Source organism: Mus caroli, chromosome 13, assembly GCF_900094665.2.
Source record: "Mus caroli chromosome 13, CAROLI_EIJ_v1.1, whole genome shotgun sequence".
Classification (NCBI taxonomy): domain Eukaryota; kingdom Metazoa; phylum Chordata; class Mammalia; order Rodentia; family Muridae; genus Mus; species Mus caroli.
The window spans coordinates 9,775,150-9,802,416 of NC_034582.1; the positions used below are offsets into that span (position 1 = coordinate 9,775,150).

General features: G+C 37.0%; 1 protein-coding gene across 3 annotated transcripts in view; it reads left to right on the forward strand.

Moving 5' to 3' along the window:
• Positions 1-27,267, forward strand: part of Arid4b (AT-rich interaction domain 4B) — a 143,143-nt gene that overhangs the window by 87,217 nt on the left and 28,659 nt on the right. For 2 of the 3 annotated variants that reach the window (XR_003838576.1, XM_021180100.1), the window contains exons 9-17: positions 1,929-2,008; positions 9,970-10,046; positions 11,591-11,745; positions 14,381-14,453; positions 16,821-16,915; positions 17,949-18,046; positions 20,559-20,799; positions 21,215-21,390; positions 26,339-26,599. Coding sequence is in view for 2 of the 3 variants with exons in the window: in XM_021180100.1 (XP_021035759.1) it covers positions 1,929-2,008; positions 9,970-10,046; positions 11,591-11,745; positions 14,381-14,453; positions 16,821-16,915; positions 17,949-18,046; positions 20,559-20,799; positions 21,215-21,390; positions 26,339-26,599 (1,256 nt within the window). In the remaining variant the exon portion in view is untranslated. The remainder of the gene's footprint in view (positions 1-1,928; positions 2,009-9,969; positions 10,047-11,590; positions 11,746-14,380; positions 14,454-16,820; positions 16,916-17,948; positions 18,047-20,558; positions 20,800-21,214; positions 21,391-26,338; positions 26,600-27,267) is intronic. The other variant, XM_029484988.1, reaches the window with a different exon arrangement.

Here is a 27,267-nt window from a genome sequence, read left to right on the forward strand (position 1 = left end):
ACCATCTAACGGTATTTGATACTCTCTGCTGGGATCCCAGCTGTATATGCAGATAAAGTCCCCATATACATAAAATACATAAATTAGTTTTTATTTTATTTATATGAATATTTGCTTTTATATGTATGTGCACCCTTGGAGGCCAAAAAAGGGTGTTGCATCGCTTGGAATTGGAGTTACAAACACTTGTGAGTCCTTAGGTGGGTACTAGAATCTGAACCTGGGTCCTGTGAAAGAGCAGCGAGTGCTTTTACCCATTAAGTCATCTTACTGCTTAGTTATCCGCTCTGCTTCTCCATCTTTAAGATAAGGTTTCATGTGATGGAGTTTGGCCTCCAGCTGTCTATATAATTAGGTTGGATTTTAGTTCTTGAATCTTCCACCTTCACCTTCTAGGTTAACAGGTATATACCACTGTGCCTGGCTATAAACAGTAGGTTTTAATGAGGTAAGTTTGTACAGGAAACATTGGTTTTTCTAACTAATGGTGTTTATACTTAAACGGTAGGAGAGAGTGTCTAATTTTAATAAGCCAGCAAAGATTACTTTCTAAATCATTTAAATACAAAGAAGTCTTGGTGATGTCTAAGAGAAGCAGTTTGATAATGAAGAAACTGGGTATTTTGGGTAGAAAAAACATGATATAAACTTATAGAACTCCTAAGTTCACTATGAAGTCTAAAATGCAAAAGGAGGGCAGATTTTTTGTGAATTGGCACTCACCTTTCTGGGCCAGACATTGCACAGCTGGGTAAAGGTTTCACTTAACCTAACCCTGAGTCAAGTCCTGAAGCTCCTAAAGTAGAAGAAGAGAGTTGACTCCTGTAGTTGTTCTCTCGTCTATATCCATACGCAGTCCTTCCCTGTCCCAAGTAAATAAATGTAAAAAAAAAATTTTTTTAGAATATGAATGCTAAAAAGTAAAAGAAGTTTTTTGATAAAAATTTAACACTGTTCTGTGTAAATAAAATATACTTGTATGAAAACTTAGCCACATGTGCACACACTCTTGTGCATTGTGACTTTGATTAGCTAAATAAGGATCTCCCATTCACACCCTGTATTGTGATTTCTGAGTCATGCTGCCACACCTGTCTTTCTGTATAATTGCCATGGATCCTAACTCATGGCAAATACGGTTGACCCATCTCCTAGCCCAGGAATGTTTTAAGGCATTTTTTGTAAATTCAAAATTAACTTTGAAAATTATTTGTCTATGTGTTTCTGTGTATACTATGCATATGAAGGTACCTGTGAAATTAGAAGACGAAGGATTCAAGTACTTGTGAACCGTCTGACAATGGGTATTAGGAATGAAGCTTGGCTCTGCTCGAAGAGCATCCGCTGTTCTTAACTGTCTGTCTGGTTTTTCGTTGTTTGATTTTGAACTAAAGAACTTCCTGCCTTAGCTTCCCATCTCCTGAGATCATTAGGTGTAGCCACAGTGCTCAGGAATCTACCATCTCACTGGCCCAATAATTTATTACTTATTTTAATTTTTAAATTGTACTCATTAAGGGGGGGTATGCCATGGCTACATACATTTGTGGAGTATACATGTGGAGGTCAGACGACAGCTTGTTGTAATTAATAGTTCTCTCTTAACACCCTGAGGGTTCTAGGATTGAAGTCATGTAACTCTCTGGTCTGGAATTCTGCTTCCTAGTGCTAGGATTAAAGGCATGTGTTCAAATGCCCAGCTGTAAGGTGAATCTTTAAAAACAGACTTTTGTATTTGATCATTTTATAAGCTTTTAGTTTTTATTGAAGGCTTAACATACGGTCCTCAAGATTCTGGGGACTCTGGGCCTTTGTCCTTGGTTCATCCACAAAGTGCTGTTCTACACCTTCAAAAACATTTAAATAGTAGGTATGTAAATAACTATAAGTATACTTTTATTTATGACTGTTCCATACTTTTTTTATAGGTGGTTTGTCCTGACTGTAGTGATGAGATTGCTGTGAAAAAAGACAATATTCTTGTTCGGTCTTTCAAAGATGGCAAATTGTAAGTATTGTTCATGTGATTTTAAAAGTCTGTCCCATATGAGCCTATTTTCCAAATTAGGGTGTTAAACTATGACCCTGTCAATTCAATTTTTGAAGAGGAATGCTTCGAAGAGAATGGCTTTCACACTCTTTGAAGTCTTACAGTATCTTTCCTTATTAAATTGGCTACCATAGACTTAGCCCTTTCTTAGTCATGTATGATAACTGGTGGTTTATTGTGGAGATGTGATATTTAATGGAGCTAACTAGATAGTGATATGTTGTATGTCTTTGGGGTTATTTATTTACTTTGGTGGGTAGTTGTGAGTGTCATATTGTACATGTAGAGGTCAGAATACATCTTGTTGGAGTTGGTTCTTCTACTGTGTGGGTTATGGGGACTAAATTCAAGCTGTTAGGCTTGACAGCAGGTATTTTCACGTGTTTGCCCATGTCCTAAGGCTTAGTTTTGATTATTTAATACTCTTTGTTTCTAAATATGATCTACTGTAGTATTTCTCAACCTGTGGGGTAAGAGCTCATTGGGGGGTCTAACATCCATTTCACGGGGGTCACCTAAGACCATCAGAAAACATAGTATTTACATTATAATTCATAACAGCAAAATTACAGTTACAAAATAGCAACAAAAATAATTTTATGGTGGGGGTGGGTCACCATAACATGAGGAATTGTTTTAAAGGGTCATAGCATTGAGAAGGTTGAGAAGTGCTGCTCTATTGGCTAATATATGACTTCTACAGTAATTTAAGTGGATTTTTAAAAAATGTATTCTACATGGCAAGAAAGCAGTCTTTCTCAGAGAACATGGCTCCTTCCCTCTCTTCCTCCCTCTCTCCTTCCCTCCTTCCTTCTTTCCTGTTTTTCGAGACAGGGTTTCTCTGTGTAGCTCCAGCTGTTCTGGAACCCCCTCTGTAGACCAGGCTGTCCTGGAACTCAGAGAGCCGCCTGCCTCTGCCTCTGCCTCTTGAATGCTCAGATTAAAGGCGTGCTTCAGCACCAGCTGACAAGGAGAGGGGTTTTTGGGTTTCTTTTTTTTAGAGAAGTGTTCTGAATTTTTAGTTTTATTTCTAAGGATTCTATAGATAGAGACTGAGTATTTCCTTTTCTCCTTTTCTCCCTTCTCTTCCCCACCTTGTTCTCACACTTGTGGACTCAGTAATGTGTACTTTTTCAGTTTCCTAATAGTGGGGATTACAGATTCATGCTACTATGACAAGCTGTTACTAGGTGTCCATTTCTTCACATTTAGCTTTTAGGTTTTCAAGTTCTGGAACTTAAAGTTTGAAAATAGTTCACGAAAACAACTTCAACAAAATTGTGATAATCACAGAAATTTCAACACCAAATTTGAGTACTTGTTTTAAGAAATAAGTGTATAATTGAGAGCAGAGAAGGAAGGGAGGTAGTAGTTAAAGGGTCTAAGCTTCAGAGGCTTACATCTGTCACAGCTGTAGTTCTTGCAGTATATCATGGACCTGGTATTTCTCCCCACTCTAGTCCCTAAAAAGAGAACTATGTGAGGTAACTGATGTGCTAATTAATTGGATTGTGGCAATCATTTTTTATAGTATGTCTGTGTCAAATTATCACATTTTATGCTTTTACATATACAATTTATTTTGTCAGTTATATCTGGCTAAAATTAGGAAAGATGATCACATATTTACTATTTAAATAATACACTAGCTGTAAAGTGTTTTAAAGACTCAGAATGAAAAATGAATAAAAGTATATATTGTGTAGAGGTGGGAAGGAAGTATGTAGATCTGAAATAGTAACTGACTTTCTGAGTGTTGTTGTGTGGTTGAGTATGACTGAGACTTACTTGCACAATCCTTACCCACTTGTATGTGTTTGAAAATTCTAAAATAAAGGACGAAATTCTTTTTAAATTCAATTTTATGTGTATGGATGTTTTCAGGATTTTTTTAAAAGCATTTTGACAGATTCTTATTTTTTATTGGATATTTCCTTTATTTTATTTACATTTCAAATGTTACCCCTTTCACAGTTCCGCGCCCCCCCCCCCCAGAAACCCCTTATCTGGTGTTCTTCAACCCATCCACCCACTTCCACCTCCTTGCTGACACATTCCCCTACTCTTAGGCATCCAGCCTTCAGAGGACCAAGGGTGTCTTTTCCAATTGATGCCCAACAAGGCCATCCTCTGCTACCTATGCAGCTGGAGCCATGGCGTTTCCCTATGTGTACTTCTTTGATTGATGGTTTAGTCCCTGCGAGCTCTGGGGGTTCATCTGGGGTTGCAAACCCCTTCAACTCCTTCAGTCCTTTCTCTAACTCCTCCATTGGAGACCTGGTACTCAGTCCAATGGTTGTCTGCAAGCATCCGCCTCTGTATTTGCCATGCTGTGGCAGAGCCTCTCAGGAGACAGCTATATCAGGCTCCTGTCAGCAAGCACTTCTTGACATCCACAATAGTGTCAACGTTTGGTGACTGTATGTGGGATGGGTCCCCAGGTGGGGCAGTCTCTACATGGCCTTTCCTTCAGTCTCTGCTCCACACTTTGTCTCCATATTTGTTCCCGTGAGTATTTTGTTCCCCCTTTTAAGGAGGACCAAAGCATCCACACATTGGTCTTCCTTCTTCTTGAGCTTCATATGGTTTGTGAATTGTATCTTGGGTATTCCAAGCTTCTGGGCTAATATCCACTTATCAGTGAGTGTATACTATGGGAGTTCTTTTGTGACTTGGTTACCTCACTCAGGATGATATTTTCTAGTTCCATCTATTTGCCTAAGAATTTCATGAAGTCATTGTTTTTAATAGCTGAGTAGTACTCCATTGTGTAAATGTACCACATTTTCTGTATCCATTCCTCTGTTGAAGGACATCTGGGTTATTGTTTCCAGCTCCTGATTATTATAAATAAGGGTGCTATGAAACTAGTGGAGCATGTGTCTGTGTTATATGTTAGAGCTTCTTTGGGTCTATGCCCAAGAGTGGTATAGCTGCATTCTCATGTAATACTATGTTCAATTTTCTGAGTACCCGCAAGACTGATTTCCAGAGTGGTTGTCCCAGCTTGCAATCCCACCAACAGTGGAGGAGTGTTCGTCTTTCTTCACATCCTTGGCAGCATCTCTTATCACTTAAATTTTTGATCTTAGCCATTCTGACTAGTGTGTGGTGGAGTCTCAGGGTTGTTTTGATTTGCATTTCCTTGATGACTGAGCATGTTGAATATTTCCTTAGGTGCTTCTCAATCATTTGATATTCCTCAATTGAAATTCTTTGTTAGCTCTGTACCCCAATTTTAATAGGGTTATTTGGTTCTCTATTGGATGTAGGATTATTAAAGATCTTTCCCCAATCTGTTGGTTGTCATTTTGTCGTATTGACAATGTCCTTTGACTTACAGAAGCTTTGCAATCTTTTGATGAAGTCCCATTTGTTGATTGTTGATCTTTGAGCATAAGCCATTGGTGTTCTGTATAGGGAGATTTTCTTCTGTGCCATGTGTTTGAGGTTCTTCCCCACTTTTTCTTCTGTTAGTTTCAGTGTATCTGATTTTATGTGGAGGTCCTTGGTCCACTTGGACTTGAGCTTTGTACAAGGAGATAGGAATGAATCACTTTGCATTCTTCTACATGCTGACTACCTGTTGAACCAGCACCATTTGTTGAAAGTGCTGTCTTTTTTCGAAGATCAAGTGACCATCAAGTGTGTGGGTTCATTTCTGGGTCTTCAATTCTATTCCATTGATTTTCCTGCCTGTCTCTGTACCAATACCATACAGTTTTTATCACACTTGTTCTGTAATAGAGCTTCAGGTCAGGGATGGTGATTTCCCCCAGAAATTCTTTTATTGTTGAGAATAGTTTTCACTGTCCTGAGTTTTTTGTTATTCCAAATGAATTTGCAAATAACTCGTTTTAGCTCTATGAAAAATTGTGTTGGAATTTTCATGGGGATAGCATTGAATCTGTAGATTGCTTTCAGCAAGATGGCCATTTTTACCATATTAATTTTGCCAATTCATGAGCATGGGAGATCTTTCCATTTCCTGAGATCTCCTTCAATTTCTTTCTTCAGAGACTTGAAGTTCTTTTCAACAGATTTGTCACTTACTTGGTTACAGTCACAAAAAGGTATTTTATATTATTTGTGACTATTAAGGGTGTCGTTTCCCTAATTTTTTTTCCAGCTTGTTATCCTTTGAGTAGAGAAAGGTTACTGATTTGTTTGGGTTAATTTTATATCCAGCCACTTTGCTGAAGTTGTTTATCAGGTTTAGGAGTTCTCTGATGGAATTTTGGGGGTCACTATAATATCATTTGCAAATAGTGATATTTTGACTTCCTTTCCAAGTTGTATCCCTTTGACCTCCTCTTGTTGTCTAAGTATTCTGCCTAGGACTTCGAGTAGTACTGTATTGAATAGGTAGGAAGAGAGTGAATAGGTAGGGAGAGGGAGAATAGCCTTTTCTAGTCCTTGATTTTAGTGGGAATGCTTCCAGCTTCTCGCCATTTACTTTGATGCTGGCTACTGGCCTGCTGTAGATTGCTTTTATTATGTTTAGATATGGGCCTTGAATTCCTGATCTTTCCAAGACCTTTACCATGAAGGGGTGTTGAATTCTGTCAAATGCTTTCTCAGCATCTAATGAAATGATCATGTGGTATTTTTCTTTGAGTTTGTTTATGTAGTGGATTGTGTTGGTGGTTATCCGTATATTGATCCATCCCTGCATCCCTGGAATGCAGCCTATTTGATCATGATGGATAATTGTTTTTATGTTTTCTTGGATTCGGTTTTTGAGAATTTGTGTATTTTGGCATCGATATTCATAAGTAAAATTGAATCTATCTGGTCCTGGCCTTTTTTGGTTGGGAGACTTTTAATGACTGCTTCTATTTCTTTAGGGGTTATGGGACTGTTTAAACGGTTTATCTGATCCTAATTTAACTTTAGCACCTGGTATCTGGTTAGAAAATTGTCCATTTCATCCAGATTTTCTATTTTTGTTGAATATAGGCTTTTTTGTAGGACTTGATGAATTTTGGTTTCTCCTATTTCATTTTTGATTTTGTTAATTTGGATACTGTCCTTGTGCCCTCTGCTTAGTCTGGGTAATGGTTTATCTATCTTGTTCATTTTCTCAAAGAACTGGCTCCTCATTGAGTCTTTGTATAGTTCTCTTTGTTTCTACTTGGTTGATTTCTGACCTGAGTTTGATTATTTATTTCCTGCTGTCTACTCCTATTGGGTGTTTGCTTTTTGTTGTTGTTGTTCTAGAGCTTTCAGGTGTGTTGTTAAGCTGCTAGTGTATACTCTCTCCAGTTTCTTTATGGACTTTAGCACTCGGAGCTATGACTTTTCCTTCTTAGCATTGCTTTCATTGTGTCCCACAAATTTTGGTGTGCTGTTTCTTCATTTTCATTAAATTCTAAAAATTCTTTAATTTTGTTCTTTATTTCTTGACTGACCAAGTTATCACTGAGTAGAGAGTTGTTCAACTTCCATATTTATGTGGGCTTTCTGTTTTTGTTGTTATTGGAGACCAGCCTTAGTCAGTGGTGATCTGATAGAATGCATGGGATTATTTCAATCTTCTTGTATCTGTTGAGGCATATTTTGTGATCAATTATATGGTCAATTTTGGAGAAAGTACCATGAGGTGCTGAGAAGAAGGTATATTCTTTTGTTTTAGGGTGACGTGTTCTCTAGATCTCTGTTAATTGCATCTGGTTCATTGATTTCTGTGTGTCTTTATTTTCCATCTATTATCCTTTGTGGGGTTGGATTTGTGGAAAGATAATCTGTAAATTTGACTTTGTCATGGAATATCTTGGTGTCTCCATCTATTGCTGGGTATAGTAGTCTGGGCTGGCAGTTGTGTTCTCTTAGGGTATGAATGAGATCTGCCCAGGATCTTCTAGCTTTCATAGTCTCTGGTGAAAAGTCTGGTGTAATTCTGATAGGAATGCCTTTATATTTTATTTGATCCATATTGCTTTTAATATTCTTTCTCTTTTTTTGTGCATTAGGTGTTTTAACTATTATGTAACAGAAGGAATTTCTTTTCTGGTTCCATATATTTGGAGTTCAGTAGGCTTCTTGTATGTTCATGGGCATCTCTTTCTTTAAATTAGAGTAGTTTTCTTCTATAATTTTGTAGAAAATATTTATTGTTCCTTTAAGTTGAAAATTTTCACTCTCTTCTATACCTATTATCCGTAGGTTTGGTTTTCTCATTGTGTCCTGGATTTCTTGGATGTTTTGGGTTAGAAGCTTTTTGTATTTTGCAATTTTTTTTTTTTTTGAGTGTTGTGTGAATGTTTTCTGTGGTATCTTCTGCACCTGAGATTCTCTCTACTGTCTCATGTATTGTGTTGGTGATGCTTGTATCTATGACTCCTGATCTCTTTCCTAGGTTTTCTATCTCTAGGGTTGTCTCCCCTTGTGATTTCTTTATTGTTTCTATTTCCATGTTTAGATCCTGGATGGTTTTATTCATTTCCTTCATGTGTTTTGGATGTGTTTTCTTGTAGTTCTTTAAGGGATTTTTGTGTTTCCTCATTAAGGGCTTCTACCTCTTTATGTGTGTTCTTCTGCATTTCTTTAAGGGAGTTATTTATGTCCTTCTTAATAAAGTCCTCTATCATCATGAGACTAAGTGATTTTAAATCTGAGTCTTGCTTTTTTGGTGTGATGGGACTTTTAAATGATGGTGTGATGCTATGGTGGGAGAATTGGGTTCTGATGATGCCAAGTAACCTTGATTTCTGTTGCTTATGGTATTTTGCTTTTCTCTTGCCATCTGGTTATATCTAGTACTTCCTGTCCTTGCTGTCTTTGACTGAAACCTGTCCTTCCTGTTATCCTGGTTGTGTCAGATCTTCTCAGAGTCCAGCTGTCTTTGTGATTCTGGGACTCTCTGATCCTGAGATTCTGGGTGTGTTAGAGCTTCTGGGTGTCAAGCTACCTCTTGGATCCTGAAATCCTGGTGTGACCAAGCTCCTGAGATCCTGTGATCTTAGATGTGTTAGAGCACTCGAGAGTTGAGCATCTTCTGGGTGTTGTGAGACTGGTTGTGGAGCTGTCACTCAAAGTCTGGTCAGGGCACTGGCTCTGACTGGAAGGGTGCATGGATGCTTTGCTTGCATGTATGTCTGTTCATACTTCTGGTGCCTTTAGAGCTAAAGATAGTAGTAAGCCTCTGTATGGTGCTAGGGATTAAAATCTGGCCTTTTGAAAGAACAGCTGGTGCTCTTAATCCTGAGCCATCTGTCCATCAAAATAAAATATTTGAAAAAAGTTGAGCACTGAAAATTAGGTTTGGAGTATCATTTGGGTTTCTTGGGTTGGGGGTAGTAATTAGTATACCAAATATAGAAACCAAAATTTGGTTTATTTAAATTATATAACAAAAAATGATATTTTTCATTAAACCTGTCTCAGTTGTTTGTATGTAGCTCTCCTTAGGGTTGAGGCATTCTGAAATAAAATTCCTAACTACAGTTTATAAGTGGATTTATATATAAAATGTTCTTAAAACATTATTGAGAACCCCTTCAGAATAAACTAAAAACTAAAGAATTTATCTTATGAATGGGCATATTTCTTTCTGTCTTCAACTAATCTCATTATTCCAAGATAATGGCAAATTTTACTGTTGATTTCTTCCCCATTGGATTGCTACATTTTGCCATTCAAATGCTTGTTTGTATTATTACAGTGCTATAGAGATTTATCATTTGTTTTTAGGCAGAGCACTGTTTGATACTCTTTCCTTTTCTTGATTCTGGTATTTGAATTGAGGTATAAACAAAGCAAATCTTAAGGCAGGGTCCTTCTCTAGACAGTGTAATGTATAGCCCCATGTTCAGTTGTTTTTATTATGCATGATAATGGCCTTGTTTTTATGGCATTTGTGATTTGATGACTACTGTCTTAATCTCTTATTTTTTCATCTTTGTAATTGAATAATATAGTACTTCAGTTCCAAGAAAAGATGTCCATGAAATTACTAGTGACACTGTACCGAAGCCTGATGCTGTATTAAAACAAGGTAAGGGGATAATCTTGGAAAGATTATAAGTAATAAATGTTTTGTAAGTTAACAAGTTCAGTTTTCTCTTACTTTATTAATATATTTTTATTAGATATATATTTTGAAAAAACTTGCATGTCTTGTTATACGTGTTTTTTCATTCAAAGTTCTAAATAGAGTTATAATCTGGATGAAGTATTTAAAAAAAAACAAATAGCTATTTCAGTAATGTGCATTTTGCCTAGGAAATTCTCTGTTGGTTTAGAGGGTTAACAAAAATAAAATTAAAGTAATTTTTATTTGTTAACTCTGCTGCTATATTCCTAATTAATGGCTTTAATACTTATATTTGACTGAGAAGTAATGCTGTGATTGCATTTGTTAGTTTGTTTTTAGTATTGTATATTATTGTTTCTTACTGTATCAAAGGTAGATAGACTGCCTACAAATTCATGATTTGTAATTAATACCAATGTTTTATAAAAAGAGAATAACTGCTTTTAACTCATTTTAGTTTAAACTCATTATTTACAGAATTTCAAGTTTGGCTTAGTTAGATTTAGATTTGCAGAGAATATTTCTGGCTACTTTTATCCTTGTGCTTGATTTGATACTGTTTATTATTAATTGAGTAAAATACTGACTTATAGGATAATAGTGTACACTTTAATCCCAGCACTAGGGAGGCAGAGGCAAATGGACCTGTGAGTTCCAGGCCAGCCTGGTTTATATAGCCTGTTCCAGGATAATCAAAGCTACACAGAGAGATCCTATCTCAAAAACAGAAATAAAAATAAAACAAAAACAAAACCAACAAGCATGTAGAAATGAAAAAACTTTGACTCATCTGTTAAAATTGTTTGTAGGGCATAAACTTAATTTCTGTTTAAAAAAGAAAATTGCTTTTTCCTCTTGTATTTGTTTTGTTTTGTTTTGTTTGTTTGTTTGAGACAGAATTTCTCTTAGCCCTGGATGTTGTGGAATGGGCTGGCCTCAAATTCACAGAGATCTGACTGTGTCTACCTCCCCAGTAGTAGGATTGAAGTCATATGCCCTGGTCTTTTTATTTTTCTTTTAAGATTTATTTATTTACTTTATAGATGTGAGTGTTTTGTATGTGGTGTGTGTGTGTGTGTGTGTGTGTGTGTGTGTGTGTGTGTACATACATTTGAAAACCAGCAGAGGACATCAGATCCTGTGGGATTACAGTTATAGATAGATTACATGGGATTGCAGTTATAAACCATTATGTGGGTGCCAGGAATTTTACTCAGGACCTCTGCAAGAGGTCAGCCACTGCTCTTAACTGTTGAGCCATCCCTCCAGCCCATATTTGTTTGAATCTAAGAACCCTTTCAGTAATAGCAGTGGACTTTAATAGCCATAAAATGGATCTCCTGAATATAAGATCAGGAGTAAGTGAGTGGCTTCATGTAACTGTTCTTAGTACCAGGAGCCTTGCACACACTTAAAAAATTTCAGTGCTGGTAGCACAGCTCTTATTTCTTATAACTCAGTTGACTTAATCTGTTCAGTTTGCTGACATTATGATATGTTTCTAGCCTTTGATCAGGCACTTGAGTTTCACAAAAGTAGAGCTATTCCTGCTAATTGGAAGACTGAATTGAAAGAAGACAGCTCCAGTAGTGAAGCCGAGGAAGAGGAGGAGGAGGAAGATGATGAAAAAGAGAAAGAAGATAATAGCAGCGAAGAAGAGGTAAATAAAGATTGTTGATGCCTTTTAAAATGTTAAGTAATATCTTACTATTAGGGATCTTTTCATCATAAACTTTTGTCTAATCAAGTTTGCTTTTGTACTGTAGACAGGAATGTGGGCTTGGGGAATTAGTAGTTTTATACATTCATCCTAGGTGCTTCAGAGGTGTTTTACTTAAGATGACTAAAATAGCACCCAGTGCTTAACATCTTTGTATTATATGATAGTTACCATCTCATAACAGGTGCATAACTCCCTAATTACCAAAAGACCAGAAAAAGTGTCCAGCTGGTATTAGTGAGAAGGGAAGGTCAGCATCTTTTAGATTCACAGAATGGAAAACAATTTAGCTTCATACATACAGATTTCCATATGCATTCATCTGGGTCATAGAGTTAAGTTTTAGATTTTATTGTGACTTCAGGTGAAAGATAATTCTAACACAAAAAAACGACTAAGTCCTGTACAGATAATAATACCTACTGTTTTGACCATGAGGTAAACTGTGTTTTCTATTTGAAAAATCATAGTAATTTCTTGTGAATATGAAATATTTTCAGTTTTTGGATTCTATTCTTTAACTGTAAATAGTTAATGAAGTAGTTTTTTATAAGTTATATTTTATAATGCAATAACAAATGATAATACAGAAACTTGTTTGTTTCAGTCTGGCCTAGGTCTGCTCTTTATTTTACATATTAAAATCAGAACTAAGGTTGAGGTATTATCTGGGTGCTCGCCTCACAAGCTGGAGTCTTCTAGCTCTAAGTGTAAAGTCTTCCTTGATGGTCCAGCCTCTGCTGTCCCTTCCTCGTGTTTGTCTCTGTGCCTTCCCTGGGAACTCTGAGCTCTAGCTCTGTCACCTTACATACCTTGCTGCTTCTCATCTCTCACATTGTAGCACTCTGCTTCTCCCTTCCTCTGTTCCACACCTAGGTGTGTGTGTGTGTGCAGTACTGGTAGTGGGACTGCTAGGCACATAGCTGGCAGGCCCAAAACTCTTTAGGGAAACCCCTGAACCACAGCATATCTCCCTTCTCTGGAATATATATCTCTCCCTGTCTTTGTGTCTCTCCTTACCACTCGTATTTAGGTTTATTAAATGTTTTTTTTTTTTCTTACTAATTTATTTTTTGTAAGCTCCTCAAAGAGAAGAATTCTATTTTATTAATATATTTACATTCTTAGCATTTATCATAGTACATAACCCATGACAGGTGGTCAGTAAATATCAGTTACTGAACATTTTGTTGCTTTGATTTGTGTTTTATAAGTACTTTTTAAAAAGCAAATCTGGGGTGGAGGTAGGATGCAGTGGAAGCAAATTTGATAGCCAGTTAAATGGTTTAAGCTAAATACAAACTTAGATGTTTATGGAATAGAAACAAAACTAATGTGGCTTCAGGCAAATATTTTACCATAGTGACATTTACGAAAATGTCAACTGGCTCCCACCCCCTTTATATTTTGTATTTGACTGCCTTACCAAAACCTGACATAAGTGAGCTGTTTAAATTGAGAAATGCAGTTTATCACAGGCACGTTAATAGGTGTCATTTATTCTTTGTCTAAGTACCAGTCTAATAGCTAATTAATATGTCTGTTTTGTTCTTTTTTAAAATTACTGTTCTTTGCTCCACAAAAAAATTCCCCTTAAAAACAAAGGGGAAAATTCACTAGAACAATGACATGTGATTTTTCCAAATTAAAATTTTGCTTAGCTTGTTTAGCATATTAGTTGAATCTCCTATGACTTGTAGGACGTTTCTTTCAGTTAGAGTAACTGCACAGCTTGCTTGTATGTGCTGACTCATTTTCTCTGCAGTTACTCCTGACTATGTTCTGTCACAGCAGGCTCCATAGTTTTTTTCTTACATTTGATGCAGCACCTAGCACAGTGCCTATACTTACAGGTGCTTTTTGCTTGTTGAATGGATAAAAGTCAATGGATTGGTGAGTTCCTCCATCTTACCTACTACCCTGCTCCTTGCAGGTTGCTTCAGGACCAGCTCCCTACTGCCACAGCCCTTGGCCACAGCAGCAAGAAGCTAGTCCCTCCCTTGTAATTGATATTTCGGGGAACTATTTTATTACTTGAAGATTTCCCTAAGTCTGAATCTTCAGGTATTGTAGATCAAGTTTGTTCCCCACTTCACTGATTATGTAAGCTTGAAGTACCATACAGTGGGGCTGCCTATAATGAAGGATACTTAGAGCAAATGGGACCTGTGCTTTCTGAGTTCCTTGAGGAGCAATAATGGAATCAACTTTGATGTTAAACTCTAGTTCTGTTTTAATATACATGAGAATAGCTATTCTTGAGCCTGTGACCCTAACTTAAAGAATAAATTTCTGTTAACAGTACAGAGATCAACAGTCTTATTAGTGCCTTTTCGTATACAAAAATTGACAGTGGGAATTCTGATGAGATACCTTTTAGGAAGTATTCATCTATATAGTGCAAAATGTCTAGACTTACTGGTTTTAAACAGCTTAGTAGTAAAAAATATTTAGTAAACTGCCTTTGAAATATTTAAGTGAATATTAGATTTTGCTGTTGGCAAGAAATGTTGCTTGCATTAATAAAATTCTGAATTGAGAAAAACAGTATCTTTTCTTTTGTGATTAAAATTAGGAAGAAATAGAACCATTTCCAGAGGAAAGGGAGAACTTTCTTCAGCAGCTGTATAAGTTCATGGAGGATAGAGGTAAGCGTCTCACTCTCCCTGTACCAGTACATGAAAGATGGAAGTGAGCTTTTCACTCTTACTGTATAAGTTCATAGAATGTGGAAGTGAATTCGTCACTCTTACTGTGTAAGTTCATGGAAGGTAGAGGTGAGCATGTTTACTCTTAACTACGTGTAAGATACAGAGCAAAATATCACACTTGTTTGGGTATTAAGTCTTACAACCCCACCTTATAGACCAAGAGATATCCAGATATTTCAGAAATATAGCAAGAAGTGTAGGTTAGATATGATGGTTCTTGTTTTTAATCCCAACACTACTGAGGTTAGTGCAGAAAGACTGTGAGCTTGAGGCTAGCCCAGGCTACATGATGAAATCCTGCTGAAAAAGTTCCTTCTTATACAAAAGGAAAAGTAACCTAATTCTATTTCTGCCACATAACCTAGAGTGCAAATGCTTATAATCCTAGCACTCTCCCAGTGGAGTGAGATTAGAAGTTGGATATTATCTTCAGCTATATAGCAAGTTTGAAGCTAGCCTTGGGTATATAAAGCCCTTCCGTAAACTACACTGTCCCTCAGAAGGAGATAGGACTAAAATTGGGCATGGTGGTATAAGCCTGTAATTTCAGCTACTCAGGAGGCTGAGCTAACTGGGCTGAGTGGGGAGGATTCAGGCTAACTGGGGCAACTTTGTAAGACCTTGTCCAAAAAGTGAAAAGAAAGCTAAGTGGTAGCTTAGTTGGTAAATTAGTTGCCATGTAAGTGTAAGTACATGAGTTTGATCCCTATTACCCATAGTTTAGAAAGCCAGGTCTGTGGGATATAAGTAGAATGCTCGTGCTGGGAAGGCAGAGAGAGGAGGATCTTTGAGGCTTGCTGGCCTGTCAGATTAGTCAGATACACGAATTCCAGACTCAGTGAGAGACCTCAAGGGAAAGAGAAGTCTCTGACCTGCACACACATGTACATGTACAGGAACACAGACCCATATGAAAGTCAATGGGGAGATTGGAAAGACAGCTCAGTGAGCAACAGTACTGACTGCTCTTCCAGAGGACCCATGTGGCAGCTAACAGCTGTCTGTAACTCTACCTCCAGAGGACTATTAGCTTCTATGGCCCTTGGTAGCTTCTATGGCCTGTGGTACAAAGACATGCATACATATATGCAAAGCACCTATTCACATAAAATAAATATCTCAAAAAATAAGCAATGGGCCAGTGGTAGACTTGGCTAGCATGTTCAGTCCCAGGTTTTACACACACACACACACACACACCCACCCCTGTACGTACATATGTACATACATACGCATGCAGCAGGACAGAGGGTGTATTCTAACTTTTTAAAATTTACTGTGCCAACCCAAGACCTTTAGGAACTTGTTCTGTACTAAGAGTATTAGTGGCTGTTGTGGTATGAATATTTTTTCATTCTTTAATGTTAAATATTTTTTATCTGTATATTTTGTTCACATGGAGACGTGGCCTAAAAAGTGTGGCCTTTCTTATAGTTTTGTGTGAGATACAGGAAAAAAAGTGCAGAAAACGATTAAAACCTAATTAGAGAAGAATCCATTAATTCACTTGCTTTTGAGAATGGATGTGTTGCAGCTGTGCTCTGTTCTCTTTCTCTACCACTTTGCAACATCTTGAAGGTTTTACTTGGTGTCTCCTTGTCATTTCCTCTGTCAGAATGAAACAGAAGTATAGCTTTACTGCAGAATCATTTGGTGTGTTAGTGAGTAAAGATCAAAGAAACGATCATGAAGTAACTGATTAACTGCTACCCAGTGTATATCTCAGTACTCTAGGTTTTCTCATCTCTATCTCCCTAGTGTTTGAAAGATTTGCAGTTTGTCATGCTTTATTTGTTGTTTATTCTTGTCTTAACTAAGACAAGGTTTTACTGCTGTGAACAGACACCATGATCAAGGCCACGTTTATAAGGCCAAAATTTAATTGGGGCTTGCTTACAGGTTCAGAGGTTCAGTCTATAATCATCAAGGAGGAACTGAGAGTTTTACATCTTGTTGTGAAGGCAACTAGGAAGAGGGTCTTGAGGCTCATGGCCACAGTGACACACTTTCTTCAACAAGGCCACACCTCCAAATAGTGCCACTCCCTGGGCCAAGCATATACAAACCATCACAATACTCTGTATCGACAGAGGGAAGATGCTAGAAACAAACATAAGACTGTAAAAATTGGATGTGCAAAATCTTTAAAATAATGGTGCCACAGGTTTAGATAAGAAAGTGTTTGTTTTTTGTTTTGGTCCTATGGAGTGTATAGATGGTAATTATTGGTAATATGTGAATCCTTTGAGATTTTAGATTAATTATATATATCTCGTGATGCTAATATATTATGCGTTTTAACAGGTACACCTATTAACAAACGGCCTGTGCTTGGGTATCGAAATTTGAATCTTTTTAAGTTATTCAGACTTGTGCACAAACTTGGAGGGTTTGATAATGTAAGTATTATTATCAGAAGTGAGATGTGTTTTTCATACAATATGCTTCCTTAGGTATCATTCATCCACTTGCTTTTGAGAATGGATGTGTTGCAGCTGTGCTCTGTTCTCTTTCTCTACCACTTTGCAACATCTTGAAGGTTTTACTTGGTGTCTCCTTGTCATTTCCTCTGTCAGAATGAAACAGAAGTATAGCTTTACTGCAGAATCATTTGGTGTGTTAGTGAGTAAAGATCAAAGAAACGATCATGAAGTAACTGATTAATAGCTCCCTAGTGTATATCTGCCATCTCTCAAGTTATTGTCTACTACTAATAATGTAAGGAAAAGGTGGAACACCTTTTACGTTTAGAGTCACAGAGTACACGTCTGCTTTCCTGCTGAGTGCGTTAGACTTCGAGGAAGTCCTGTCTTAGTCAAGGCACAGCCCCAGAGATGGAAAGATTCTTCTTTTTTTTCCCTTTATCTTTTAAAAATGAGATCTTAGTGTTTAGCCCTCACTGGCCTTGAACACTCCCATGTTTCTCAGACTGGCCTGGAACTCCTAAAGCTCCACTTGATTATGCCCCTCCCTCCCTCCCTCCCTCACTCCCTCCCTCCCTCCCTCACTCCCTCCCTCCCTTCCACAAAAACTTGTGTGTTTGAGCTGATCTGAGATGGTGTTTTAAAGATTCTTTTAACTCAGACTGTGCTCTAGATTAAAATACTTTAAAGTTTATTGAGTAATTTGACTTACTAGCTTGTGCATTTGACAGGAAAAGTACTTTAAATTTTTTTTCTTTTTGTTAGAAGTGCTGATTTAAAAACAAGTACTTTTAGTAGGCTAATATTTAAATACTTAGAAGTGGTCTGGCATTTGAGTACTAAAATGTTTTATTTGTAAACCAAAATTAAAATTTATCATTATTATTTTTCATGCTTTTGAACTTAGACCCACTATAAATGTAGCTTGTCATATTTGTTATGTATGTTAAAATGTGTTACTACCATCCCACTTTTAATTTGAAAGTTTTTCTTTCCATTTGTCTATTAGATTGAAAGTGGAGCTGTTTGGAAGCAAGTCTACCAAGACCTTGGGATCCCTGTCTTAAATTCAGCTGCAGGATACAATGTTAAATGTGCTTATAAAAAGTAAGTCAGTGTACTTGATGTAACTGTCTTCAATATCTTACCTAGAAAACAACATGGAATATGCTATTTAACTTTAGCAAGCTAATTTAGAAGAAACTGGACATTTTTACTATTTAATCTATAGAAATAATTCAAGATATTAGATAGTTAAGAATCTGTAAAGAAAATGTTAGATACTATGATAATGTGAAATTAAAAAGATCATGTTCCAAAGCCAAAGAGATCCTATTAGCAATGGGTGTTCTTTGACCCTATCTGGCTTTCCTAAGTTTATTTTCCTTAGTTTATTTATAAAGGGGTCATTATGATTTGCCCTTTATGAATACTCTGCTGTTTGAATGAAGTTTACTAAAGTGCCTGACACTTTGCATATTCAATCATCAATACTCATCAGTAGATTTTACCATTGATAATCTTTATAGCTTCTACTTTGTAGCTACTATTGTTACTTTTATTCAGATTGTAACTCTCCCCTACTTCAGGTGTTATTTTTGAAGTTCTCTGTGAGCTTCATATGTGTTTGACCATATTCACCCCCTAACTCTTCCTTCTTCACCCAGCTTTGTTTTTCTTTCTCTCTTTCCTTTCTCTCCCTTTCTTCCTCTCTCCCCACTTCCTTCCTTCTTTTTTTTTTTTTTCCCAAGACCAATTTGTGTAGCCTAAATATTTTTAGATGTATGTTCTCCTACTTGGAGAGTGGTTAACTTACCAAGGATTACACTCTTAGAAAAATTTTCTTCCTCTCCCCTCTTCCCTCTCCCCACTTTTTCCTCCCCCTCCCCTCTTCGCTCTCCCCTCTATCCCAACTGTTAGTAGTTCCACAGCTTGGGTGGGGTCAAGTGCCCAATTCTTGTTTCCTTAATAAGATTTGGTCTGGTTTTGTCTTGCATGGGTTTGGTACATTGTATTACAACTACTTTGAGTTCGTGTATGTAGCTGCCCTGCTGTGTGTAAAAGACAGTTTCTCTGTAGTCATCCACTATCTTATGCTGTTACACTCCTTCCATTTCCACTTCGACAGTGGTTTCTGAGTCTTGGGAGGGGACTTGCTGTATATTCATATACACATGCACATACATCTATTTTTTTCTCTATAAGGCTGAGCATTCTGCAGTCTCTTTTTCTATGTACCTTAGCTACTAGCTATTGGTGGGCCATTGCTGCAAGTAGAAGTTTCTCAGGTGATCTGTGAGTGTAATGGTAAATCATTAGTTTAATACTATATTCTTTTCTTGTTTGTTTGTTTTGTTTTTCATGACAGGGTTTCTCTGTCTAGTCCTGGCTGTCCTGAAACTCACTCTGTAGACCATGCTGGCCTCCAACTCAGAAATCCATCTGCCTCTGCCTTCCAAGTGCTGGGATTAAAGGCGTGTGCCACCACTGCCCAGCAATACTGTATTCATTTAGCCACATAGTAATAGTAGGTTCTCCCCTAGGGCTTGTGACCTATCTAACTACACAGGTTCTTAGCCTTATAATGCTACCCAAGTATGGGTTTCATTCTGTAGAATGGGACTTACAGAAAGTAGTTGATTATTCCCATAATGTTTGTGTCACTGTTGCCTTAGAGGACATGTTTTCCAGGCCAGCCATTATTGTAGCTTGAAGGGTTAAAATAGCAGTGTGTGATTAGTATTATTTTTTTCCTCCAGTAGTTTGCTTAGTACCTTCCAGCACTATAAAAGACAGCATGTAGTTGTGAGATATCCAAGTTTATGATAGCTTGAGTTCATTGACTCAAGCATGTGGTGTCTTCAGTCATAGGATCTTACTCTCCAGTTCTGGAGGGTAACCAAGAACACTTGTAAGAACCTAAAACTTTGGGGGTCTACTGAATAACAGGCCTGTGCCTCAACAGAAGTGACTCACACCCCACCGGGCTTTTTATATAAATGTATTCTATCCCCTTCCATAAAAGTCTCTTCTTGTGGTCTCTTAGTAATTCCCAGACCTTTGTGGGTATTTCAGATGAAGTACACATATTCTGAAGATTGAACATTAACATCTACAGACAAAGGAAAATGTGATGTTTGTCTTCCTGGGTCTGGCTTACCTCATTCAGAATGATTGTTTCTACCTACATTCATTTACCTCTGACTTTAAAAAGTTGATTGATTTTACTGGATACAATGTTTAAAATTGGGGTGGGTGGGTGGGTAGGTCTGGGCATGGTAGCCCATGTCTGTGATCCCATAATTTGGGAGGCTGAGGTCGGAGAGCCAATAATTTTAGGGTTACATATTTTTTTCTCAATAAAAGACGGAGAACTATTAAAATCATATAACCTAAGACATGAATTCATATTAAATAGCAATTTTGTAAATTGGCCACTGAAATGCATCTGTATGACCCTCAGGAGGCTTTAGCATCTTCTCCAGCTTCAGGCTCCCCTCCCGCCCCCCCCCCCCCCCCCCCATGAAACAAAAAGGAAACAACCAAAGCAACCCCACATACTGTTGAGCAATGTGTTGGAATGTTTCTTACTAAATGTATCATCTCTGCATATTTTCAGGTACTTATATGGCTTTGAGGAGTACTGCAGGTCGGCTAATATTGACTTTCAGATGGCATTGCCAGAGAAAGTTCTTAACAAGCCATGTAAAGATTGTGAAAATAAAGAAGTGAAAGTTAAGGAAGAAAGTGAAACAGAGATTAAAGAAGTAAATGTGGAAGACAGTAAGAACATGATGCCAAAAGAGGAGACGCCTGCTGAGGATGAGAGTGAAAGAAAAGAAAATATCAAGCCCTCTCTGGTAACCTCATACTGTTAATTGTCTTCTGTCATCTTGATATATGTTCTACATCCTTTGTAAAGTTCCTCAAATTAATTTATTAGCTTTTTATGCATTATTATTCTTCATTGTATCTTTTGTTAAGGGCATTTGTAGTTTTTGATTTGATGAAGATTAAACCCAGAGTGCCAAACTCTTCTGCTGAATTATATCCCCAGCCCTCAAATGTTATTTTAAAATAGTTATTATAGCAATTACTCAGACAGTTTTAGCATTTTTATGTAGTATGTTCTTTAAAATGCAAGAATATGCTGGCATTATCAGTAGTAGTAGCTGTATCGTATTGGTTGTCACCTCCTGTAGCTCACAGCTAAGATCATTGATTTAGGTTTAAATTTTTACTGTTGTTGGTTTAGTTCTTCTTATCTTTCTCTAGGGAAGTAAAAAAAGCTTATTAGAATGTATACCTGCACAATCTGATGAAGAAAAAGAAGCTCACATTACAAAACTAGAAGAAAAGGAAAACTTGGAAGATAAAGACAGTGGCACAGCTAGGGCTGAGGAGGCCTTCAGCACAGAGGTAGATGGTGAAGAAGAGCAAGCACGATCTGGGTAAGACATTTGCTTTGGTTATGATACATTTTGGTTGGATACAGTCGTCTTATTTGGTCTTGTGAATGTTTAAATCTAAATTGATTTGATTTACGAAGTAGAGAAGAATCATTTGAATTTGTTAGGAAAATTGATTCCTTCAGAGACACCATTAATGTGGACTGTTGAAAAGATCATATTTTTTGATCTATTCTTGCTCTCATCATGGAAATTTATAAATAATTTTCTTGAGGGAACAGTATTCTTTACTGTACTAAAGTCTGCTCCTGAGTGGGTAATAATACAAGTTATGAAGATGACACACTGACTGGGGGCTGAGGGTGACTGTGTATCTTAAGCAGAAAGTGTATGGGTCATTTTGGCTGTTGATGAGTCATACTTACCTGATTTGACTACTTGATTTAAATGGTCTATTGGTGGGTCCTTGGCTTTGTAAGAATCTTTGGTTTTCATCTCTGAGACTTAAAATAAGCATCTGGAGTGCTAATAACTCTTCAATAAGTAAAACCAACATTTTTCATTTTTAGTATTTTAAAAATTTAGCTCCATTATACAAACAGGGAAGGAAAAAAATAACTAAATGTGATCAGGTAAATATAGTAAGGAGTAGTTTTTCTATTCTCTGTGTGTATGTACATATTTGAAGTATACTGGTGTTAGAAATTATTCCAGCTTAGAAACTTAGTAAAGATTGGGATTTTTACTTGAAGGATGTCGATCCATTTAGCTTTAAGAAATACAAAAGAAAAATATACAAAGGTATGGTTTGTCATACTCCTGGCAAGATGGAGCAGGACAGTGCAAGGTTCAGATGCATATAGAACCAGTGTGTGCTGTCTGGCTTCACTGTGTAGAGAATATAAGAGGTATTCCTACCAGACACTTCCACCTCAGGAGAAAATTCATATGCAACTTTCAGTTGACAGTGTAAGTGCTGCAGTGTCTGGAGTTCTCTACTGTTCACAGATAGTTGCTAAAACTTTTTCTTCTCTGTTCTTAGTAAGTGTCCAAATTGTTCCTTATAATAATAATGAGTGAGTAAGTTAACTTCTTGGTTGTATGAGTTCTCTTTGTGCTAGATTTATGAGTACAGCTGTGGCCTTCACATTGATGATAAAGCCAGCCCTGGTCATGTGAAGAGAACTAGGCATATAGAAAGCTAGCCTCCAGGTTTATATATGTACACTTGATATTATACAGTGACAACATTTCTAAGAATGTATCCCTTAAGTAATGCATGACTATTCATACCACAAACCGAAGTTTGCCTTTCGTTAGCTCCCACTTTTAATATTTACATTATAGTATTTATGAAGAAAATGGCTATTAAAAGTTCAGTCACGTTGCTTAACTACAGGTATATTGTGAGAAACTATTGCTAGGCAATTTCACTGTTGTATGTAACATGAAAAAGTGTCCTTACACATGGCAGGGGGATCTCATTGTATGTGTGGTGTCAACATGCCTATCATATGTATTCTCTTATATGCCTTGCTGTAGCACTTAGAGTTCATCTGCCCTTTCTTGCTCTGGCCTTGTTGCCTTCTTCCCAGCACTATTGCCCTGACATGGCTGCCAGATGAGTAATGGGGTGGGTTGCATACAAACTGCAACCAAAGAGATGATTAGTTCCTAGCATATTGGATCAGGACGGTGCAAGGTATTACACTACTTCTATTAGCACACTATTTTAAAATGATAAATTGTTCGTTTCTGGAATTTTCTATTCAATATTTTTTTAACTGATAGTGATGATGGGTAAATTAAACTGGGGAAAGCAAAACTAGATAAAGGCAGACCCTAAATAAGTTCTTAGTTTAATCAGTATTGACGATCCTAAAAACTATAAACACAGTAAGATACGATGTGCTGGTTATGTTGGTTTGTTTGGTTTTTGGTATATAAGCTTTCCCTGATTGGCTACACCAAGAATTTTCTTTGTCCTAGCTCCATAGTTTGGAGATGGAAAAGGTTAATTCCTGTAAGGTGCTCTGCTTGGTGCCTGCTCTTCAGTGTGTATTTGTTACACTGTGGCTTCCTTTTCTTACTATGTTGTAAGTAAAGTAGTAACATCAAACTAGGAAAATCTGGCATTTCTCTGTTATTCGGGTGAAAATTGTATTTTGACATAGTTTGTTTTCCAAACATTATTGTTCTTTAGAAGGTAGGTGACCTTAGGGCTGTCAGGCTTGCTCAGTGGGTAAAAGCATCTGCCCTGCAATTCTGCCTGAAGTGGAGCCCCAGAAATCAGTGAGAAGAGAACTAACTCCCCCAAACTGCCCTTAGCTCAATATGCTTGTACTCATATAAAACATACATTAATACAATGATCTTTAAAAGACAAATAGCATATATGTGTGTGCTTGTATGTAATATATACATGAGCTTAGTTGTTAGTGTGTTGCTTATAATGGGTACTTTGAGGAAATTCCTTTCTGGGTGTTCTATGCCCATTGACTTTTGAATTCGCTGGTAGTGCCTTTGAAAAAACAGTAGTTTTCTTTGGCTAATTGCCAGTATCTATGTTGCTTGCTTCTTTGAACTTCAATGTGTAGTTTAATAAAATTTTGTTTAGCTTTGTGTCTGAGATTGATTTTAAGTGCAAATTTTAAAATTTTGATTGGTCTGTCTAACAATTTCCAGTGTTCTGTTTCCACAACCATTTATAGAACTGTCTTTATGTCTGATAATAGTGGCATGTACCTAGTGGGCTCAGTGTACTTTTGATATATGAGTCGGGTATTTTCACCATGGTCCCCATCTCTCCCTTTCTCTCAGATGTCCATCAGGCCGTCCTAAAGCATGAACGAATCATATTTTTTCAGTGTTCTAGCAGTTTCAGTGTATTATATAAATAGCATAAATGAATATAAATTTGTTCAATATTCTTATTTATTTATTTATTTAATATGAGTACACTGTGACTGTACAGATGGTTGTGAGCCTTCATGTGGTTGTTGGGAATTAAATTTTTAGGATCTCTGCTCGCCCAGATCAACCCCGCTAGCTCTGGTTGGCCCTGCTCGCTCTGGTCAACTCTGCTTCTCTCTGTCTCTGCTCTCTCTGGCCCAAAGCTTTATTAATTGTTATATTTATGTACACTGTAGCTGACTTCAGACACACCAGAAGAGGGCATTAGATCTCATTACAAGTGGTTGTGAGCCACCATGTGGTTGCTGGGATTTGAACTTGGGACCTTTGAAGAACAGTCAGTGCTCTTACCGGCTAAGCCATCTCACCAGCCCTTGTTTAATATTCTTAATAGCTATAAAGCCATCTCTGATGATTTTGTACTTACCTTTGCTGATTAAAATATTTCATAATAGAAATGCTAATGTTTGTTGAATAACAACAGTTCATGTTCTTCATTTCAGATTGTAATCATTTAGGCCTAGATTAACTTGACTGTATTCTCCTATGTCTTTGTTCTGAGTTTTTGAGGGCCTTGCTATTGTGCCTTTGATCAAGAGATCCTCCTGGCTTAGCCTCCTGAGCTCTGGGATTACAGGCTTGAGCCGCCACTTCAGACAAAGTTGATTTGTGAACTCACTTGTGATTCTATCTTATCTGTTAGGTTTTCTCATTACATATGTAATTAATTACATAGTAAGAAATGATAGCTGAGACATGTTATCAATAAAAAGATTTTTATGAAAGAATTTAAGCTGAAATTAGTATTGTAGGGCTTTTCTATATCTGTTTTCTTATAATTACACATTTCCAATGTGTGTAAAGTGATATATCCTCTGAGAGACTTGTTGTTAGTGCACTCACATTGCAAAGCAGATAAACTACCCATATATAACACTGGATTTCATATTGAAATTTATTTTTTATAAACCTAGTGATCAGAAAGATTCAGAACTTGAGATTTTCTCCAACGTTTTCAGTACAGATTTATGGATAATGTCAGAAGAACATAAAAGCTGACGTGATGAACTCTGGAGTCTGTGGCAGGAGGATCAAAGTTGAAGGCCAAGCTTGCCTACATAATGAGACTCTGTCTCAAAATTCCAATTAAGAAAAGAAAAAGAAAAAGAAATATAAATGTCTATTTTTAGAATCTATGTGACATTGAGATGATGAAAATATCTTAGTGTTCCTACTATGATGGTTTGTGTTTCTGTTTTCTGTATTTGGAGTTGACCTCTAATTTTTCCTACTTTTTAAGAAGCTTTCATGTTGAAAGAATTTATGGCAGGAAAATTCAATAAATGTCTGGTAAAGAGCAGAAATTGTGATATTTGCATAGATAGATGTAATATTTAGTAGAAAATCCCTGTGAAAGTTAAAATTATATTTCATTTACTTCAACATTTGAGAATCTGTTTTGAGCATATCAACATTACTAAGAGTTGCCATCAATTAGTGACTATTTTGTTTTAAACATACTTAGGTTGGACATGTTTGTTTTAGAGTAACTTTTAGTCAGAAAATGGTAATGAAGTCATTTTGTCCGTGTGTGTCCATAAGCTGAGCTGTAAAGCACTTCCATAATAAGACATGAGAGCGTGCTTAGTCAGCAAACTAGTTTCCTATTGTTCAACACAATGTATATTCCTTTGACTGGTGAAAATCAATCGATCGGTCAATCTTAATCTCTGTCTCTGTTGTTTGAGCAGGGTCTTTCTAGGTAGCCTGGACTGGCTTCTGAACTCACATTGATCCTTTTGCCTCATCTCCCAAGGACTGGGATTACAGTGCAGGATTTTTTTAAAAATGGACTTATTTTTGCTTCTTATTTTTCCTCTAAAACTACCTTTCTGACACTTGTCCTCTCGTACAGGTTTTAGTTTTAAATACTAAATTGAAACTCAAAGCATTTTATACACATGGAACCTGCTGTTCTGGAACAATCACAGCCACGATTTTTATCGGTATATGTGGTTTGGAACTGAAACTCATGAAGTGACTTTTATTAACTCTGCAATTTTTTAAACCTTTCAAGAGATGAAACCAATAAAGAAGAAGATGAAGATGATGAAGAAATAGAAGAGGAGGAGGAAGAAGATGAGGAAGAAGACGAGGATGAAGATGATGATGACAACAATGAAGAAGAGGAGTTTGAGTGCTATCCACCAGGCATGAAAGTCCAAGTGCGGTATGGACGAGGGAAAAATCAAAAAATGTATGAAGCTAGTATAAAAGATTCTGATGTCGAAGGTGGAGAGGCCCTTTACTTGGTGCATTACTGCGGATGGAATGTGAGGTAACTTGAGTTTCAGCTAGTGATTATTACAGACACTTCTCAAGTAGTTTCCTATTTAAGACTTACATAATGAATGACAGACTTCCTAGTACTCTAACTGAACACACTAACATTAAAATATCAAGCTTTTAGCTTGTAAGGACCTCACTTAATGGCACCCTACCACCCTGCTTCGTGTTTTCAGCACGTCACAGATATCTTTAGTACATGGAAAGTAGGTCTAGACAGTTAAGTCTGCGACATGTTTAGTAGAGTAGACACTGGAATGAAGTAATAGAAAACCTCACACTGGTAATGGGCTTTACTTCTTGACTTTATCTTTACTTCTTGACATTACCAGGGAGTCTGCTTTCTCCACTTAGTTGCCACACTCTTCTTAGTGGTCTTCCTAAGCCATCACACCATCCTTCAGTAGGCAAGGATTTCAGGGTTGGAATTTTTTACGAAGCATCACTGATTTTTAAAAGACCTTATTATCAGCAGCTACATTACTACCTTTTCGGAAGTCTCGGGGCCTTACTTGTGTCTTTGAAACCATAGTTGGAAACAGCAGCAAGTGTGCTAAGAGAGAGTGCACCTACCCATTGCTCCTGAATCCAGGCAGTGAAAGACAAAGCAGAGGTCTAGATAGAGGTGTGGTCAGTGACTTAAGATTTTTATCTTGCACT